Source organism: Mercenaria mercenaria, chromosome 2, assembly GCF_021730395.1.
Source record: "Mercenaria mercenaria strain notata chromosome 2, MADL_Memer_1, whole genome shotgun sequence".
NCBI lineage: Eukaryota > Metazoa > Mollusca > Bivalvia > Venerida > Veneridae > Mercenaria > Mercenaria mercenaria.
The window spans coordinates 69,980,354-70,000,801 of record NC_069362.1 but is presented as its reverse complement, the minus strand read 5'-3'; the positions used below and the strand labels follow the sequence as shown (position 1 = coordinate 70,000,801).

General features: G+C 36.0%; 1 protein-coding gene across 1 annotated transcript; it reads right to left on the bottom strand.

Moving 5' to 3' along the window:
• Nucleotides 1-610: 610 nt before the first annotated feature.
• Nucleotides 611-20,443, bottom strand: LOC123564235 (uncharacterized). Its single transcript, XM_045357639.2, has 9 exons — nucleotides 20,165-20,443; nucleotides 16,531-16,679; nucleotides 14,172-14,291; nucleotides 11,550-12,676; nucleotides 6,759-6,944; nucleotides 5,662-5,709; nucleotides 4,578-4,650; nucleotides 3,257-3,336; nucleotides 611-1,297 (listed from the first exon to the last, which is right to left on the bottom strand). The coding sequence occupies exons 1-9, from the start codon at nucleotides 20,410-20,412 to the stop codon at nucleotides 1,241-1,243; spliced, it is 2,088 nt and encodes a 695-aa protein (XP_045213574.2). The 5' UTR covers nucleotides 20,413-20,443; the 3' UTR covers nucleotides 611-1,240.
• Nucleotides 20,444-20,448: the final 5 nt, after the last annotated feature.

Below are 20,448 nucleotides of genomic sequence, written 5' to 3'. Positions count from 1 at the left end.
TTTCTATTGATTTCTTCAGACATTATTTTCATAAACAGTCACCATATTGATGTCATTTCTGGTCCATTCAAGGTCGCCAGAAGAGATACATGTATATTGGTTTTGTCTTGGATAAAGGAATGATTTGGTATATGTGGCTATATTTCACAATTATTTTCCAGTGGGGTTACACACAGCAGTGTACTACTTTTCGACTCCTGGCTACTCCCATTGTGGTGTGTCCTTGGGCATGGCACTTTATCATGATTGCCTCGGTGGACCCAGCTGTAAATGGGTACCAGCAAATTGCTGGGGGAAAAGGTATATGCCCTTTTCCTGTATCTTCCTACCAAAATTTACCAGAAATAGCATATAATATTGTAAACTTTAATTTGGCTTCATCAGTTTTAAGTCTGGATTGCAATAAAACTTGTACTCATGAATGTTCTTTCTATACTGAGCAAATTTCATGGATAAATCTGAAGAAAATTGTATATAAGCTATTTGAATAAATTTTTAGCGAGAAACCAGAAATTGGAAGGGAAAAGCAAAATTAGTATATTTAAGTAAAATTATTACACATATTTATGACAGTTACAAAGGTTGGACGGTATATATGAAGAATAACACAGACATTTTATTGACTTTATGTATCACTAAACTTCCTTGCAGTTTAACAATCACATTCTATATATATCTATTGTCACCATATTCAGTTTAGATATGTACAGTCAACAAGAAAAGAATATAATAACTAACAACACATAGGAAACTCTGATAGCAAAGTTCATATTTCCAGTTTCAGTGAAGACGTGTATCTTAATTGCCACCTGGCATATTGTTTTAGGTACACCTAGAAATGATACGGAAAATGGATGGCTCCTTATCAGAATAAATTTGAGCCACACAAAACTTAAACCAGCTTCTAGCTAGTGATTCTTCCATAACAGTTTGGCTATGGAAATTCAAAAGTTGAATAAATTTTGACCAAAAACTAATGTACACAAAACACAAAAACATGTATTAAAATATTGTGTTTGAGGAAAATCTCATGATGACCCTGCCTGATATTACACAGTCATTCATTACTGACAATTCTTGTCAACAATACATTTTAAATTAAAGCTCTTTCATAGAATATTTTGCTGAAATATGTTCTGGTTCGCAATTACTGACCACTGGCAACAATTCTTGTCCACTATACATTCTGAATGAATTCTCTTTCATAGAGCATTTTGCTGAAATACATTCTGTTACGTAATCATTGACCACTGGCAACAATTCTTGGCTCCAGCAGAGAACTCAGATGTAGTGTTACCTGAAATAAAAAGAAGCAACTGTATGAAATTATTGTGATGTGTAAACAATTACATATTACAGCTGTGAATCAGTTCACTTGTTTCTATATATAAGTAAACCGCCAGAATTTGTAACTGTTTTTTCCTAAGTTCATCGGTATATACAAACAAGTTACAGCTGTGCCTCCAGTTACAAGTTACAGCTGTGTTTCAATTCACTGGTATATACATATGTGTAAACAGTTACAAGTTAAGATGTGCCTCTACATACATGTAAACAAGTTACAGCTGTGCCTCAGTTCACTGGTATATACAGTTACAAGTTACAGCTGTGCCTCTACATATATGTAAACAGTTACAAGTTACAGCTGTGCCTCTACATATATGTAGTAAACAGTTACAAGTTACAGCTGTGCCTAAGTTCACTGGTATATACTATTACATACATGTACAAGATTGGCAAACTGTCACAATGTATTTCCGTAACAGCAAATAACTTTTGACTTTTAAAATACTCTATTTATTGAGCAGAGCATTTGTTTCTACCAATTCAAGAGCCATAACTCCTGAGCAACAAAGAATATTCACCTAGTTATCCAACTTTGTCATGATAATGTGCCCACCATCATTTTGACTTCATTTGATGAACCCTGGATAAAACTGCTTAATTGATCTAGTTGGCACTGTCAATATTCGCAATTTTAAGTAATTCAGGACCATAATTCAAGAGTGACAGGGAGTATCAGGCTGGATATCAAATCTGCAGGAGATGTTATGCCCATGTACATGGTGATAAAGTGGTTAACATTGGATATGAACTACTAAAGTAATAGCTGACTCTGTCAATATTTAGTAATTCAAGGGCCATAAATCCGAACATTGGAACATAACTGTTCAAGTTAAAACTTTAGTGGAGTCCACCCACCTGCCACAGATATTCACATAACAAGCCCTGTTTTAAGGGCGTATAAAATTTTAGAAGTTACAAGGCTTAAGCTAGGCTTAGATTCTAGGGAGAAGTCACTTCATCCTCAGCTAAGATTAGGGAGAAATGAAGAGATTTTAGGGAGAAGTGGAGAGATTTTTGTACCACGGCATGCCAGTCAAAAAAGGAACGAAATACATTTGTAACTGTTTTTATATAATTTCCTGTCTTTGTTTAAATCTAGTCAACTAAAGTATTAAAATAACAACAAAATTGAAAGAGAAATCAAGCTTCCAGTGCTAACTGCATTAAAAGTTAAACCACGAAAACCCATAAAAGCATTTCACAGGCCTTTTAATAATATTAAATGTGTATTGCACTGCTCCTGAATCTAAGACTTGTCAAAAGCAGTGATGTCACATGGAATAAAAACGTTTCTTTGATCTCGCTATTGTTGGCATGCATCAAAAGAAAGAGTTGTCCCATCAAGTTTAACCAAGTTCTGATATAGCTGTCAAAATGTGCAATGTAAGTCAGTTTATCACAGTGAATAAGTGTGTTTAGTTTCAATCCATTCCCACAAGTGGTTACTGAGATATCAGCTTACTTACAAAAACAACCAAATCGGAATGCTGGATGCCGACGCATTGGTGAGTCCAATAGCTCTTCCTATTCTTTGAAAAGTCAAGCTAAAAAGTGCATGTATAAAATGTGCTTCAGCAAAAGTAAGTTAAACACCCATCAAAGGCCTACAAAATGAGAGAGTTCCAATTTAAAACATCATCTGATATGTTATGGTGTGTTCTTTATTTGGTAAAATTTTGAGTACATTCAGGTATGTAATAATTCTTAAGATCAGCAATCCATTGATAGTTTGATCTATCTTTTCATTTCTAGTACTTCATTCACACATATCTTATGCTTTCTGACACACCATAGGCTTTCTGACAACATAGGCTTTCTGACATATTCAATTTCTGACAACATCTTTAGGCTTTCGGACTAGCTCAATAAATTTGGCAGTATTTTAAAAAGTCTTGTTTGTCTTACTTACAATATCTGCAAGGCTCTCTGTATTTGTCAGAATCTCATTGTCATCCTCTATCTCAACATGAAACTTTGTTACTTGTTTGTCTGAAATGTATAATATCTGATATTACAAAATTAATATTCTATGAGTATATTTTACAATAACTAACAACATAACACACCATTATGCTCAATAAATGACATATATATTTTTAAGTCACATCAACACAGTTCATTTCAGTGACTCTCCAGCTGTGAATGATGGAGGAACACAACAGTTGGGCACCTCAGAAGAACAAGAGCACCGCATTGTGGGTGCAGATGCTCAACTAACTTTTTTTCTCTGTATAACAGAAATATTGTTCTACCCATGATTTTCTAAGTCCAAAAGGGCCAATGTAGAGTTATGGTGTTTGCTGTGCAGAGTCAGCTTTTAATGGCGAATAACTGCTCCAAGTTTTAAAGCAACAGCTTTGACTGTTAAGGAGAAAAGTTGACCTAAACGCAAAACTTAACCAAGAAATCTGATATTTTCTAAGTCCAAAAGGGGCCATAATTCTTGCAAAAAGCAAGGTGGAGTTAAGTTTTTTGCTATACAGAGTCAACTTTTGATGGCGAACAAGAGTTGCAAGTTTTAAAGCAATAGCTTTGATAGTTTAGGAGAAAAGCTGACCTAAACAGTAAACTTAACCAGGCAAAGCCGACGCTGATCAAGTGATGACAATAACTCATCACTTTTTTTTCCAAAAAATCAGACGAGCTAAAAACGGACACCTTCAAAAAGAAACTGGATTGCTGTTGGATGGCTTCCTCACAATGAGAAGAAGAGCAAGACTGAAACTCACAAAAGGCTAAGTGCCTGTGATAAATTTGTTTTCCTTACACTTTCATAGCAATGTCTTTGGAAACAGCCATTTATAACATTCAGAAAAATATGTTATGTTGATACTTTTTACTATATATAAATAGACCATTTTCATTTTCCTGATGTACACCATGTCAGTTGAATAATTATGAAACCAGTAAAATCTAACTGAAATTGGTTGTGTGTTCCACTTGACCAGTTTTTCATTTAGAAAAGGTAAACCAAATTCAGATCAAATCCTGCTTACATAACTAAAAAGGGATACAACCTTTTATCTGATTCAACAAATAGGTGTCTAATACATAAATAATAATCACTGAATATTTTTTATGTCTTTTTTGTTTTCAAAATCTTAGATAACCAATCAAGGTGTCTGCAGCACATATTTTTCTACATTAATTTTATTTGTTTTGCTCTCTGTTACTACTTGAAAGGGTTTGCAAACACATAATTGGACATTTGCAATGAATAAATTTCATACCTGAGTTATCTGGTTTAAATACATTTTTCAGCTCCAACATCTGATTATCATCTATACTGAGAACTTTGGCAATCTGCAGTATACAAATATAATGGCTGTCAATACTATGAAAATGCCATGGGAGCTATCACAAGTTCGACATCGAAAGAGTGAAATAACGCCTGATTTTTCTGATTTACACTGGTTATAATTACTTCATTTTGATGACTATATTGTTTATGTAAAGACATTTGTCAAACTGACTTTGTCTTAAACAGGTTTTTGATGTTTCAGCAGAAAAAGCTGACAAACGATAACTAGAACATCAGTGCTTGGAGAAAGCCGCTAACTTGAAACATCTATAACTGAGCCGTGACATGAGAAAACCAACATAGTGGGTATGCGACCAGCATGGATCTAGACCAGCCTGCGCATCCGCGCAGTCTGGTCAGGCTCCATGCTGTTCGCTTTTAAAGCCTATTGGAATTAGAGAAACTATTAGCGAACAGCATGGATCCTGACCAGACTGCGCGGATGCGCAGGCTGGTCTGGATCCATGCTGGTCGCATACCCACTATGTTGGTTTTCCCATGGCATGGCTCAACTGGACAAAGACGGACAGACAGAGTGATTACTATAAGGCTCCTGTCAAAAGCTGATACCCTAATTAGAAACTTCCATTTATCTCTTTCAACACTGAATTTGCAAGTGTTGAATAAAAACTATAAAATGCCTCACATTGTAACACTTTATTCACTTTGTTTAATAATTCTTCATGTAAACTTATTCACTATAGATCTCATGATATCCCTAATTTTCACAGGAACTATCTTCCTACACATCTTGTTGACCCATGCATCCTAATTATATAAATCAGGAATTGAGCGATGAAGGATGTAGTTGTTTGTATGGACACCGGGCTGACCAATCCCAGTATATTGTCTCAATACTGAGCACCAAGCGAGGAAGCTATTAGTGCTATTTTTCATATATTACTGTCTTTAGTATGGCATTGCCAGGGAGTGAATCCACAACCTCCTGCCCTCGAAACAGGTGCTCTACCACTAGACTACGTTGGTGGTTAATGTAGAAATAAATAGCTTACCCTGAAATCCGATACTTCTGGTGTGCAGTTTGCAGATATTTCAAGAACCTGTAAAATTATCAAATGGGAGTCATTTTCTATATGTTTGAAATTTATAAAACTAGGAGCTAGTAATTTAAACAGTAAATATTAAGTAGTAAAGTGCATGTTTTAGTGTCACCTCTTTTGAAAAAAATACATTTGTCTTATAAACATTCACCTCTTAAATCCTACCTATTAATGTCAGTTATTAGGCAATTTGTAACAGGACTGAACGCAGTGGTTCTGTGGTAACACTGACTACAAAACCATGTGATTGAGTCACCACTCCTCCAAGTAAAAAATGATAACATTTGGTTAAGAGTCCAGTACTTTACATCTAGCACACTAAAGAACCAGGGAAGCTTCTAGCATTGGAGCATCTTCTGTCCCTTGCACTATGCTCCCTAACATTACTAACAGTATTCTGGAGGAGTTCCCATCCTCTTGCGACTTTAATTAAGCTTTAACAAACAATTTGTAACCATTCTTTCACTAGAAGGCCAGGCAAATATTTGTACTGAAACAGGAACAGTTTCCTAGTGAGAATATCAGACTATATGAGTCGCGCCATGAGAAAATCAACATAGTGCATTTGCGACCAGCATGGATCCAGACCTGCCTGCGCATCCGTGCAGTCTGGTCAGGATCCATGATGTTCGCTAGCAGTTTCTCTAATTGCAATAGGCTTTGAAAGCGAACAGCATGGATCCTGACCAGACTGCGTGGATGCGCAGGCTGGTCTGGATCCATGCTGGTCGCAAATGCACTATGTTGGTTTTCTCATGGCGCGGCTCATATCAAAGTCTTAAAACTTGTGTCTAGTATACCCTGACCTATCTACTTGATATCATTTATTTAAGTTTATTTTCTAAGACTGGCACAGAGAAATCATTATTAATCACGAAGGACTAATTTTTCATGGATTTTGTGGTGGAGTAAATACATAAAATTTAATCACAAAAAAAAAAAAAAAAAATTCCAGTCATTTTATGTCAAAAGCTGAATTCCAAAACTTCATATTACAATATATTTGAGTTAGCAGATACCCTGTAGCAAGTTTTATCTGGTCAACATACCTTGTAAGCGATAGTGTCCCCAGCTTTAGGTGTTCCTACTAGTGGTTTACAACTAGACAGTTCTACTCCCTGTAGGTTGTTTGTACCTGTCAGAGAATCCTTCACTTCTGGAAGGCAGGGTTTAGGTGATAATTTTTGTCTCGGAGCTGGACTTGATGGCACTTTAAATTCTGGCTCTTGTGTAGTCTATGTACAGAAAAATGTAATACTTCAATTATATACCCATAAAAATTCTGTAAAAGCTACATTTTGCATTTCATAAGTAAACTAGAGCTGCTTTTGAGAAAAGCACATGTCTCCCACAACTGCCTAATCATCTAAATAGTAAGTCAGTCTTTATATACTGTTTACTCACTACAAATATACCTTTGAAGAGTAAACAGGCTGATTTTGGGTAATTCAAAGGCCATAATACTGAAGTGCCTCGGGCGATCTGACTAATTAATGAACTTGGCCAAGGAGTTATAGTCAAAAAACATTTGGTTCAAGTTTGGTGAAGATCAGATGAGAAAAGTTCGACTTGGAGCGCGGACAAGAGTAAAAAGGCCAATTTTCGGTAATTCAAGGGCCATAATTCCAAAGTGCCTGGGCCAATTTGGCAAGTTATCGAAATTGGCTAAGAACTTATGGTCAAACACATTTTGTTCAAGTCTGGTGAAGATCGGATGAGAAATGTTCGACTTAGAGCGCGGACAAGAGTAAAAGGCTGATTTGCTGTAACTCAAGGGCCATAATTCTGAAGTGCCTGAGCCAATTTGGCTAGTTATCGAACTTGGCCGAGGATTAATGGTCAAACACATTTTGTTCAAGTTTGGTAAAGACTGAATGAGAAATGTTTGACTTAGAGTGCGGACAAGATTTGTTACAGACACACAGACAGACAGATACACACACATACAGACAGGAGTAAATCAATATGTCTCCCACACCACTGTGTGGTGGGAGACATAATTATATGAAACAGCAGAAAACAGATTCTGTATTGTATTGCTGAAATACAATAACATATCATGCATACAACTGGACTTTCATTAATACACATGACCTGGTTTTATGCAAAGTTAATACAACAAGAGGACCATGATGGTCCTGAATCGCTCACCTCTTCCCATATGACCCAGTTTTGAGTATGACGTCGTTTTTTCTATTATTTGACATATGAACTTTACCTAGATATCATCAAGGTGAACATTCTCACTAATTTTCATGAAGATCTCATGAAAAATATCGCCTCTAGAGAGGTCACAAGGTTTTTCTATTTTAATACCTACTGACCTAGTTTTTGACCGCACGTGACCCATTTTCGAAACTGACCTAGATATCATCAAGGTGAACATTCAGATCAATTTTCTTGAAGATCCATTGAAAAATATGGCCTTTAGAGAGGTCAAAAGATTTTAATTATTTTAGACCTACTGACCTAGTTTTTGACCGCAGTTGACCCAGTTTCAAACTTGACCTAGACATCATCAAGATGAACATTCAGACCAACTTTCATACAGATCCCATGAAAAGTATGGTCTCTAGAGAGGTCACAAGGTTTTTTTATTATTTGACCAACTGACCTAGTTTTTTAAGGCACGTGACCTACTTTCAAACTTGACCTAGATATCATCAAGGTGAACATTCTGACCAATTTTCATGAAGATCCATTCAAGGGTATGGCCTCTAGAGAGGTCACAAGGTTTTTCTATTTTAAGACCTACTGACCTAGTTTTTGATCGCAGTTGACCCAGTTTCAAACTTGACCTATATATCATCAAGATAAACATTCAGACCAACTTTCATACAGATCCCATGAAAAAAAATGGCCTCTAGAAAGGTCACAACATTTATTCATTATTTGACCTACAGACCTACTTTTTGAAGGCACGTGACCCACTTTCAAATTTGACCTAGATATCATCAAGATGAACATTCTGACCAACTTTCATACAGATCCCATGAAAAATATGGCCTCTAGAGAGGTCACAAGGTTTTTCTATTATTTGACCTACTGACCTAGTTTTTGAAGGCATGTGACCCACTTTCGAACTTGACCTAAATATCATCAAGGTGAACATTCTGACCAATTTTCATGAAGATCTCATGAAATATATGGCCTCTAGAGAGGTCACAAGGTTTTTCTATTTTTAGACCTACTGACCTAGTTTTTGACCGCACCTGACCCAGTTTCGAACTTAACCTAGATATCATCAAGATGAACGTTCAGACCAATTTTCATACAGATCCCATGAAAAATATGGCCTCTAGAGAGGTCACAACGTTTATTCGTTATTTGACCTATTGACCTACTTTTTGAAGGCACGTGACCCACTTTCAAACCTGACCTAGATATCATCAAGATGAAATCAGACAACTTCAAACAGTCCAGAAAATGGCCTCTGAGAGGTCACAAGGTTTTCTATTTTTGACCCATGACTAGTTTGATGGCATGACCACTTTTGAACTTGACTAGATATCATCATGGTGACATTTGACACTTTCATGAGATCTTATGAAATTATGGCTTAGAGAGGTCACAAGGTTTTTCTATTTTAGACCTACTGACCTAGTTTTTGATGGCAAGTGACCATTTCGAATTTGACTAGATATCTCAGGTGACATTCGACCAATTTTCATGAGATCTTGAATATATGGCCTCTAGAGAGTCACAAGTTTTTCTATCTTTAGACTACTGACTAGTTTTTGATGGCACGTGACCAGTTTCGACTTGACTAGATATCATCAAGAGACATTTGACCAACTTTCATAAAGATCCCACGAAAAATGTGACCTCTAGAGTGGTCACAAGCAAAAGTTTACGGACGGACGGACGGACGCACGCACGGACGACGGACACCACGCGATCACAAAAGCTCACCTTGTCACTTTGTGACAGGTGAGCTAAAAACTGTAAAATCAAGAGGCTCAAATTGACCTGATTCACACAACTGAGGAGTTCTGTGACCTTTAGACCTTGCTTCTGATCAAGTTTGATGAACATTCATTAAGAAGTTCATTAAGTTATTAGGGTTTTTTATTTGTTACTGTTTCTGCCCTTAAAATTGGCAAAGCAGAACCATTTGGATAAAAGTGAGCGAGGTCCGTACAAGGAAGATACAGACTAAAACAGGATTTTATTAGAATGCTACAGACAAAGTTTGACAATGACAATCAAGTGGTTCACGAGGAGAGAATATTTAAACATTCTTCTATTTTTAGCTCTGGCAGTCCCTAAAATCAGTTAAGTGGAACTATTTGCAAAATTTTTAGAGATGATCTTACAAAGAAGCTACAGACCAAGTTTGGTGATGATCGATCAGATAGTTTTAAAGATTAGAAGTCATTTAGAGGTTTTCCTATTTTTAGCGCTGGCAGCCCTTAAAATCAGTCAAGCTGAATTATTTGAACAACTTTAGAGAGATGCTACAGAGCAAATTTGGTTATGATCCATCAATCGTTTCATGAAAAGAAATTGATTAAAGGTTTTTCTACTTTTTTGCTCTAGTGGCTCCTAAAAGGGATCAAGATAACCATTTGGAAACATTTGGGAGAAGACCTTTTAATGATGCTACTGAAGATCCATCAAGCTGTTCATTAGAAGATGTCTTTTAAAGGTTTTTCTGTTGTTAGATTCAGGACCCCTGAAATGGGCTGAGTGCCCTCATTTGGTGCTAAAAACCAAACAGTTACTTAAAGGTGTTTCTATTTTTAGCTCTAGCTGTCTCTAAATGGGGTCAAGAGGTATAATTTAAACAAAATTAAGAGAAAAGACCTTGCCAGGATGCTACAGGACAAGTCTGCAGTAATTATGACCAGAAATTTCAAAGGAGAAGATATTTAGTATGTAAACTGTGATTGGTGGACTAAAGACAATGAATGCCTGACCATCCACCTATACAAATAGCTCACCCTGAACCTTTGGTTCAGATGGGCTAAAAATGGGTCAAAACAACAGTAGTTTGATCTGGAATGTTGTATTAGCTCTCACAGATTTTACAGGATGGACTCTCACTCAGCACTTGTCTGCCTCCACTTATTGAGGCCTGGCAAATTCCACTTAAGTCAAATACAACATCCCAGGCCAAACTACTGTTAATATATTCCAATTGTATACAATTATTCAATACAGTAAGTTCTGGTTATTATCTCAAAACAAAAATATCTAAAACTTTACATTTAAAAAATAAATAATTAAGACAGTATCAATTATTGTAGTGGTCTCAAAATTACCTAATGCTCCCTGGTGGAAAAGTCTACACACAACACGTGCAAAATGTAATAAATGTCTAACTGGATCTTCTCTAAACTGAGTGTTACATGTACAACTGGGAAGACAATTATCTATTATTTAACATCTGAATCCTATCAAATTGTAGTGACTGCATTATCAATGATTTAACTATCGATTTTAACTTGATTGTACAGTCAAGTTTAAGTCTTTGTACTATTCTGATTGTAACATTGGATTTCCTTCATTTGTTTGTTCGCAAGTCCTTCGAAAAAAAATTATGTGGTTCAAGACACATTGACACAATTTAGATCATATGAGGATTGTCCAGCTTTCGAAAGGACGAGGAATATCCCAGGTGCCCCTTCAGGCTTTATTTCAGGTGTCAGCAAGTATGGAGTAGAACCACCGACCTTCCTTAAGCCGGCTGGATGGCTACGTCACAGGAAGTAAGTCTACACCTAAAGTGAGGTTTCAAACCCACAGCAGTGATAGACAAGTAATCTGAAATAAGCTACCTTAACCACTCCGCCACAGAGGCCATTGAAAGTCCTAATATCAGTAATATTATTACTTACAACAAATATAGTAGAGACATTTGTGACCTTGGTATCCAACTGTTCCTGTTTAGACAACCCTCTAAACCGGGAACCAGGACTCGCTCTCTGTCGTACAAACACTGATACTCCATTTGATAATGTCTTTCTTTCTAATGTCACAGGTGATGTTTCTTTAGCAAAACTACTGTTTGTGGTATTGTCATTGCTTCTCTCTTCGGATGAATCTGCATAATTAAAGGGTACTGCTGTAAAACTATCATTTTGTGATGGTTGCTCATTTTGTTGCAAGTCTTCACAAGTTCCATTTTGCAAAAACTGAGAATCATTCTGAGCATATACTGATTCATCAATCTTTGTTTCTTCTCTGACAGCAGTTTCAGTTTTCTCTATTTTATCTTGAGCACCATCTTCAGTTTCACTGAACTCTGTTCCACTATTAATGACTGTTTTTGGAGTCTTCCTTGACTTACACAAGAAATTATACTGCTGTGTGCTTTCCTCTACCTCTTCTGGGTCAGAATCTGACCCAAACTTTACATGCTGATTAGGTTCCACCGAGTAGGTTTTGGAGTTGCGGTATCCATGCCGATAATACTTAGGAGATTCAAGTTTATCAGGAAGTGAGCCATACAGGCCTCTCTCATTTCCATCAACTTCTCTGCCCTTATAGATTGGATGACTGTCATTTAAACCTAGACTACCAGAATCCACAGCTTTGTCTGTGGCATCTCCTGTCAGTGTATTTGACAACGACCTATGTCGTCTTTTTCTACGTCGATTTCGCTTCTTTTTCTCAGTAGAACCAAGAGAGGAAACGTCACTCTGAGAAATATTTACCAGTGATTCTTCTGTTTCTGTATCTGCTGTATCTCTGGTGAAATTGCTAACTGCTACATCTTGTTTGTATTCACTTCCTACCACAGCTGAATCATTTCTATCTGTTCGCAGAACTTGTTCTGAGTTCACTATTGCAGACTTTTCTCTGGATTTGGATATTTCAAGTTCCCCATTGTCACTAGTTGGTAGATGTTTTATATCGGCTCCTGTGCTGGATTCACTGTGAGATGTTTCAACCATGCACTCAACTTTGTGTTGACTTTTAGAGTTTTTAACATGTCCTTTTGATTTCTGTTTTGTTCTGGTGTCTAAAATACAAAATAGGAAATACATGTAGCATCAGTTGTAAAGAACACCTAAAATGCACATTCAATGGCAGTCATAACAAACATGTTATCAGAATACAGAGATCAAATCAAAATCGTTTCAAAAAACTGCTTGAATTGCACCATCCATATTTTAAAGCAATTTCGTTGATCGCTATTCAATACTGTAATTTGCATTTTGCAAAATTCTGATAAAAATGTGTGACTAATATACACTGGTAAAATGATTTTCTGGTGAATAGTCAAAACTTTTCAGGAGAGAGTTTTAAACAAGCTTCAAGTTCTTTTTTTTTTTTTTTTTAATTGCCTGAGGTTGAAAGGCAAATATTTTCTGTTACTGATCTTCTAGCCATTCAATAGACGTTTTGTTACATGACAATAGAAATAAATTTTCATACATTTTTCTTTGAAGTTTTCACTTTACCCAAACTAAAAACTTGTTGTATTTCAACTGTTCATACCAGACATACAATCCACCAGTAATTTCAAAGGAGTAAGGAGTCCCGTAACATTTTAAGACTATTACATAACTCCTTACATCAACAATCCATAGTTTGCTCCTTTGAAAGGTCTTTAGTTCAACACTAAATACTGCTAGGCAAAACTTGAAAAAAAAAAGAATTTTATTTCTAATGTTATATAATAAAACTCTTAATGAATGGCTTACTGGTTAATAGTTAAAACTCTTGACCACGTCTCTGATCATTCAGACCTCCGGCAATACTTCTAACTATTGACCAGAAAGCCTTTCCAGAAGTGTCTTATTACTATACCTCAGGTAAATGCTCAAAGAAAATTCCCTGTTGGTTCCATCTGAATAATATACCTTTAATATCACATGAGAAAAAGTGCTATTTTGGTTTTCTGCACAAGTGATATTTTCTTTTCATATCACCCGATATCACATTAGTTATTACAAAGAAATTTAATATTTCATGTACAAAACCACTATTTTGATTTTCTGTTCAAGTCATTTTTTCTTTATACCACCTAACTGCATTGCACTACACACTGCAATGATCAAAGCTGACTATACACTTGACTTTCTCTCATAAAGCATTGTTTTAATAACAGATTAACAAAATAAAAACAAAGAAAACAGAAGTACGGTATAATGTAATAAAATCTATATAGTACATGAACCTGAATGTCATATTTATACATTTCATTGTTACTAATATTCTACTTTTTATTGATTATTTCAATAAATAATTTAACCCAGTGACTTTTTTTCAATGTTTGGATCTATAATGTTTCTTGTAAGTAGAACAAATATCGCAATCTTGAGAGGGTGATATATAAAATGTTCATCTCTTGAAATATGATATAGACCTCAGTTAACCCTTTAGGCTGATACTGACATTCTCAAGGAGAACATTTTTCATATCACCCTCTCAGGAATCCAACAAGTTATGACAGTGTAATAGTGCAATTCTTAAAATAATCTTGTAGAGTAGAAAACAAAAAATTCCCTTACATTGACTACTGTTACTATCAAACTGCAAGTGTTCCAGTACCTCCTCTGACAGATGCCTGTCCCTGTGTTTTCTCTTTTTGTGCTTTAAGGACTTATATTTCACTTCACCATGTTCACAGACTGCAAATAAGAAAAGTACACAAGTAATTTCTACTTGATTAGTAAGCACAAGTCTAATCAAATTTTTTTTTTAAAAAGTATTCAGCAGAAAACAGCAAGAAATTCTTGACACTGATAATTATAGTGAAATTCACATTTCAAAGAAAGAAGTGTACTGATGTAACTTAGTTCTAGTGACCTCTAAAAGGCCAAAGTGCCTCCTTTTGAACAAATTTGGCATATGACCTTACAATGATGCCACAGATCAAGTTTGATTGAGATCTGTCAAGCAGTTCATGAGAAGAAGTCATTTTAAGATATTTCCTTTTTCAGCTCTAGTGGCTTCTGAAAGTGGCTAACTGGTCCCATTTGAACAAATTTGGAGAGGACCTCACAATAACGCTACAGGCCAAGTTTGATGATGAAGTCATTGACCTGAGGGTTGGCAAAACCCCGGGTTTTAAGCATATTGCCCAGCCCAGTGGGTAATACTGGGGAAAACCCGGGTTTTACTGGGCAATAGTGGTCAATACTGGGCATTATAATATTGAACGACTGTCATTCAAAGTTGTTGTTTTCTAGGGATGGCAACGAATAGCAATTTTGGTATTCGAATATTTGGTCAACCTTCCGAACGAATATTCGGTCATCAAATGATCAACAAATCAACTCGAAATCTTATGAATTTATCGTACCCTTAGCAGCGATCTGCATTAATTCTACTTTCATTTACACTGGAAGTAATTCAGACATTGGCGAATTAAGATTGACTAATCGTTCTCATCGCTTGTTCATCTTTTTGAATATAAAGTATTTGTTATTTGCCTTCATTTACGTATAATTTATACAGGTTTTACTTACTTTTACATGGATGTAGCCCTCCCGTAAGTAAGGTTCTTTCCACATATATTACATGTAGCCGACTTCCTATCGGATGATCGCATGCAATACTTTAAAAAAGACAGATGGCATTGCTTGCATTTTGACAGTAGATTCACGTACGTAATAGCATGAACAATATTTTCAATTAAACGAGGTGTAAAATTAAGACTGTTGGGGTGGGGGAGTCTAATTAAAGATATATTTTGCTTAACTTTACCCTTAGTCTGAATATTGAGTAGATTCTTGTATTTTTTTTCTATACGACATGTATGAAATGCATTTATTATCAAGAGGATGACCCATTTTACATGAAAATAATATTCATCACATTTGGCTTGTTTTCAACACTTTTCAGCATTTTTCTTTACTCAAATACATCTTAAATCAACTTTGATTTAAATTCGAGTCATTAGTTCCAGTGCTTTCTGATGATTTTTAATTACATGCTGTTCCCACCTACCGAAAACAAGGCGATTTGTAACGGATTTACATCAATTGGGGACCAATAAAATTTCTAAAGGTAAGCAATTAGCGGTACTTACTACAGGGTACGATGTCATCACCATAGCGATGTATAATCACGGCACGCTAATATGCAAATTGACACGTCTGACAGCGACAGAAGCCATTTTCGCTCGTATATGAAAGCGAACTTTGGTAAATTAGATAGACGAACATACTGGTTCTTTCATTTGGTTTTTATTTATTTCTTATGATCTTGTATTTTTTCCGAATATTTGAATAGTGAAACAGTATTCAAATATTTGTGTCATGAACGAATATTCGAATATTCGTTGCCATCCCTTTTTTCCCCCTATTTTTAGCTCAGGTGCCCCTCAACGGGCAGACTGCCCAAACAATAATGATGTTACAGACCAAGTCTGAGGAAGATCAATCAAATGGATAGAGATACATGTAAAGCAATAGTTTAAAGGTATTTCTATTTTAAGCTCTTGCTGTCCCATTTGAATAAAATTTGGAGAGCACCTAATAACACTATTACAGAGGAATTTTGATGAAGATCCGTCAAGTGGTTCATGGGAAAAAGTTGTTTAAAGTTTTATTCTATTTTGAGCCGTGGCAGCTGAACCATTTAAATGAACTTTATAGAGGTCGATGTCAGGATGCTACTGTCACAAAGTTTGGCATAACTCTGACCAAAAGTTTCAGAGGAGAAGATGTTTAAGTAAAAATGCTGATGTAGGACAGAGGATGATTAAAGATGGGCAATCTATCTATACAAATAGCTCACCCTGAACAAAGTTCAGGTAAGCTAAGAATGTAACTTATTTTTGTGGAAATGCAACTAGCAATTAATAGATATAAACTTCCAATCCTTATTCATAAAGTGTCTACAAAAGTTGTTTTTGAATAGAACCTGTTTCTGAATGTTTCCTTTTTCTTTTATGATCTTCAAGGTCTTCTGCCAGAGAATGACTAGAACTGATTTGTCTAGAACTGTCATCTATACAGGAATGCACCCACTTGCCAGCCAATGTCTCTCTGTTCTCTGACTTGGTCTCTAATCTGAAAATAAAACATGCACAATGTAAACACTGTATGATACATGCCCTCTAAATATAACAGTATAAAGTTCAACATGGGGCCTATCTAAAAACCAAATCAGACATTAAACTTCCCACAATATGCTCCCAGCATGCCCTGTTAAATGTTTATGATGTACATAAAGTTGAATGGAAACTGAAGGAGTTGAGAACACAGATTCAACTGAAACATTGTGAAAAAAACAAATTTGGCAAAATACATGAGACAATCTCAAGCTACATGGACCCGAATAGTATACAGGAGATATTTTGTGATTTCAGTGAGGTGGATGAGTTAAACATCACTGTGGGACACCTCAGGTGGGTGTAATGAGATAATTCAAGAAACACAAGAAACTAAAGGTAAAACAAGAAAATAATGATGGCCCTAGATCACTTACCTGACCTTATTATTCTTTCAGATAACCCCAAGTGTCTAACATGGCCAAGATTTCAAAGAGACAAACATTCTGACCATGTTTTATATACATAAGGTAGATAATTAAAAAAGTTTTCAACAATTTCACGTATGACCTAATTTTTTACACAAGTTTGTAACAAAGTTACAAGTTAATCCTAAATTTTAAGCAGATAAACATTCTGACCAAACCTTTTGAGTATTTGCAAGAGTTTTCTTTGATTTGAGCAAGTGACTGGGGTTTTTACCTAAATAATCCAGTTTCAAGTTTTACCTAGGTTTCATACAAAAACATATTATGATAAAGTTTTCTGAAGATCAAGAAGAAAATGTGGCCTCTAGAGTGTAAACAAGGTTTTTCAAGGATTTGACAAAATGACCTAGCTTAAGATTTCAGGTAACACAGTTTTGAATCTGGTCTAGATGTCAAATGTACAAAAATTCTGACATATACATATGCATGCCTCAAATTCAGATGGACGAACCGGTAGACAGATGTAACAACAGTCATGAGGTGCCCCCACCCCCCCCTCCCCCCACCAAAAAAATGGGATGGGTGTGTGTGTGTGGGGGGGGGGGGGTGTGGGTGGGCACAAAATTGCCTTTTATTCCTAATTTACATAACAAGAGCAAATGATGTCATTTTAACAAAAAAACATTCGCAAGAAAAATTAAAATCTAATGGACAAACATTACCATAATTGTTATGGTTTTCTCGTCAAATACTATTTTGACATAGGCAGCATCTTATTTCACATAGCCTCATATAACTTATACAACCTATACAACTTATCGGTTGCTTGGTTAGCCCAACTAATTGTGAGCAAAGGGCTCTTTGATATATAGAGACTATAAGTTATAATGCTCTCAGAGCACAACCTACCTACCAATCAAAACAGTGCGGAAAGTTTTCCTTCTATGTGTATATAACCAGCGACGCAAATCACATCACTAACTTTGGAGGCTTCAAATACATATTTAAACCCAATTTTTCATACTAAAAATTACATGTATGCCTGGAAAGCTCATTCCAAATACAATCATTACATGTCCTAACTAATGAGAAAACCTCCATTGTAGGAAAAACACTTTTAAACTCCATGTATATCAGCGTGTTTTCCTCTTACACTGTTAAATTTCTACCTCAGTCATGTGAAGGTGTGTGTGTATTGATCAGTTTATTTTTAAACCTCACTCGATCGCTTGATTTGTATGTATTAAAAACTATAAATCATGAAGATTAAATCGCGTTGATTTCCACCACAGTTTTGATCCCAACTACTTGAAACGTAGATGCAGGTATACGGGTAAATGTCAGTCTGTGAAATCGGTCTGCCTTGCAGTTGAAAAATTGAGACTAATGCTTGGTCAACGCAGCAAGTATCAAAATAGTTCGCGAACTCTGCTTTCCTCCCTCACACTTACTCGAACTAATCCGACGTATACAGTTTGTTTTATACTCTGACGGTCAAACTAACTGCAGTCAGAAATTAAAAAGCAGCCACTCAGCGACAATAAGCAGGCCCTTCCCCAGAAATTTTCTAAGGCGCTGGGGTAAAGTCTGTATGGCGGGATAAGGGGTGGGTGTGGGAGGGGTATCCCCTCCCGTGTTCCATATTTTTTAAAAAAATATCAAACCCAAATGGTGCTTTTTTAAGTATACCATATGCAAAAAAACACAACAACATGTATTTCATTACTTCTACATTTTCACATAATGATATAACCATCAATATATCATAAAGTGTTATTTCTAGAGCTCAAAAAGGACAGGGTGCTGCCAAAAAGGGACAGAGTGATGTCCGAAAGGGGCAGGGTGCTCTTTTCGACCTGAAAGTTATGATAGCAGTAGTTGCATTTCTAGATGTCTATAGTTAATATGTATTCCATTTATCTTTATTGCACACTTAAAGGAAATGTCACAGAATAAATTTAAGCGGTAAATCTTCCCAAAACCAGTAACAAAGTTTACAAAGGCTTTTTACTTACTTTATAGTTTAGGTTAAAGCATTCAAGCCTTTCTCTTAAAAAATGTCACCAAGAATGTCAACTTATTCATATGAATATGAAATAGTGGAGGGCGTTAATATATTAGCTTAATCTTGAAACCAAGATCATGTTGTAAACAACATAGTTAAAGGCCTGTTTCAGGTCACATTGTAAACTAATAATTATCAAAAGTCATGTTGTATTGATCAGGTCTTTCATCAATATTTCATTAACAGAAAAGTGCTATTACAGTCAGGTTAAAGTTTACTAAAACGTATAACCAAAATATACTATCCGGATACTGGTACACTTTCGAAATGTTGTCTGAAAGTAGTTTTTACTCAGTTACATGACCTACTAGGGTAAACCAGAGATAGTTCCTCAAATTTTGATGTTTCTCATCGTAAAAAATACACCGTCTGTCAGCTTTTTTGGAAGGACATATGGAAAAATTGCATACGACATCGGGAGTAATAACAACTCGTGAACGGACATTCTAAACGTACTTTTACTATCGATATTCATTAAAATTTGTGCATTTTCTAGTTTAAATTACAGTAGAATCAAACTGCATTGATATATACTTGTTATTATACTAAACAACGGTCTAATTTAAATTTTGCGCGAAGAAATCTAGGGCACTTTTCACGTGCTTGGTAATCAGCTGGCCGCTTACGCAAGTTCCATACTATTTATCAATTAATTTTAACACTTCATTGATTCTCATTACCTGTGTGCACTCGCCGTGACGTAATTTGCTGATCAAAAAAATCGTCAAGGCATGTCAAGAGGGAAATTACATATACACTACACATGAGGTATCTCACGGGGATGAAATCGCTTACTGATTTAAGACGCCGCGCTAATAATTGAGGCACCGCGCGGGATATTTAAGCGCTGCGGGAAGCTGTATTCCGTGTTTTAAGCGCCGCGGTAGCGCGGCGCCTTATGCGGCTGGGGAAGGGCCTGATAAGCTTGTCTACCCTCACACTGTCAGCGAATACCATATTCTTGGAGCTCTGCCATTCTAAGAAATACACTTTTTCTTGTTATTATCTTACCTGACTGATACAACATCGTTTTCTCTGAAGAGTTCTGAACTTCCATTTGGTGGAAGCAGAAAATTGTTTATTCTCAATGTAACTGCCTTGTCACAATCTGTCACACACTTAAAATACTGATTCTTAATTTCAATTATTACATCTTCAATTTTATCATGCTTTGAAAAATCAACGAGAAACCAAGAGTTTTCTAAATCTGGTTTGTCAAAGGCCAATCCAATTCTTGCCGTGTACGTGGGGGCTGCCATTTTTGTTTGCTTTCGTCACAAGTAGCTATTTTATCA

Coding starts and splice junctions, on each gene's coding strand:
- LOC123564235 (XM_045357639.2), bottom strand. CDS start 20,412: ATGGCAGCCCCCACGTACACGGCAAGAATTGGATTGGCCTTTGACAAA. Junction 14,292..16,530: donor AAGGAAACATTCAGAAACAG/GTTCTATTCAAA, acceptor TCTTATTTGCAG/TCTGTGAACATGGTGAAGTG. Junction 4,651..5,661: donor CAGAAGTATCGGATTTCAGG/GTAAGCTATTTA, acceptor TGTATACTGCAG/ATTGCCAAAGTTCTCAGTAT.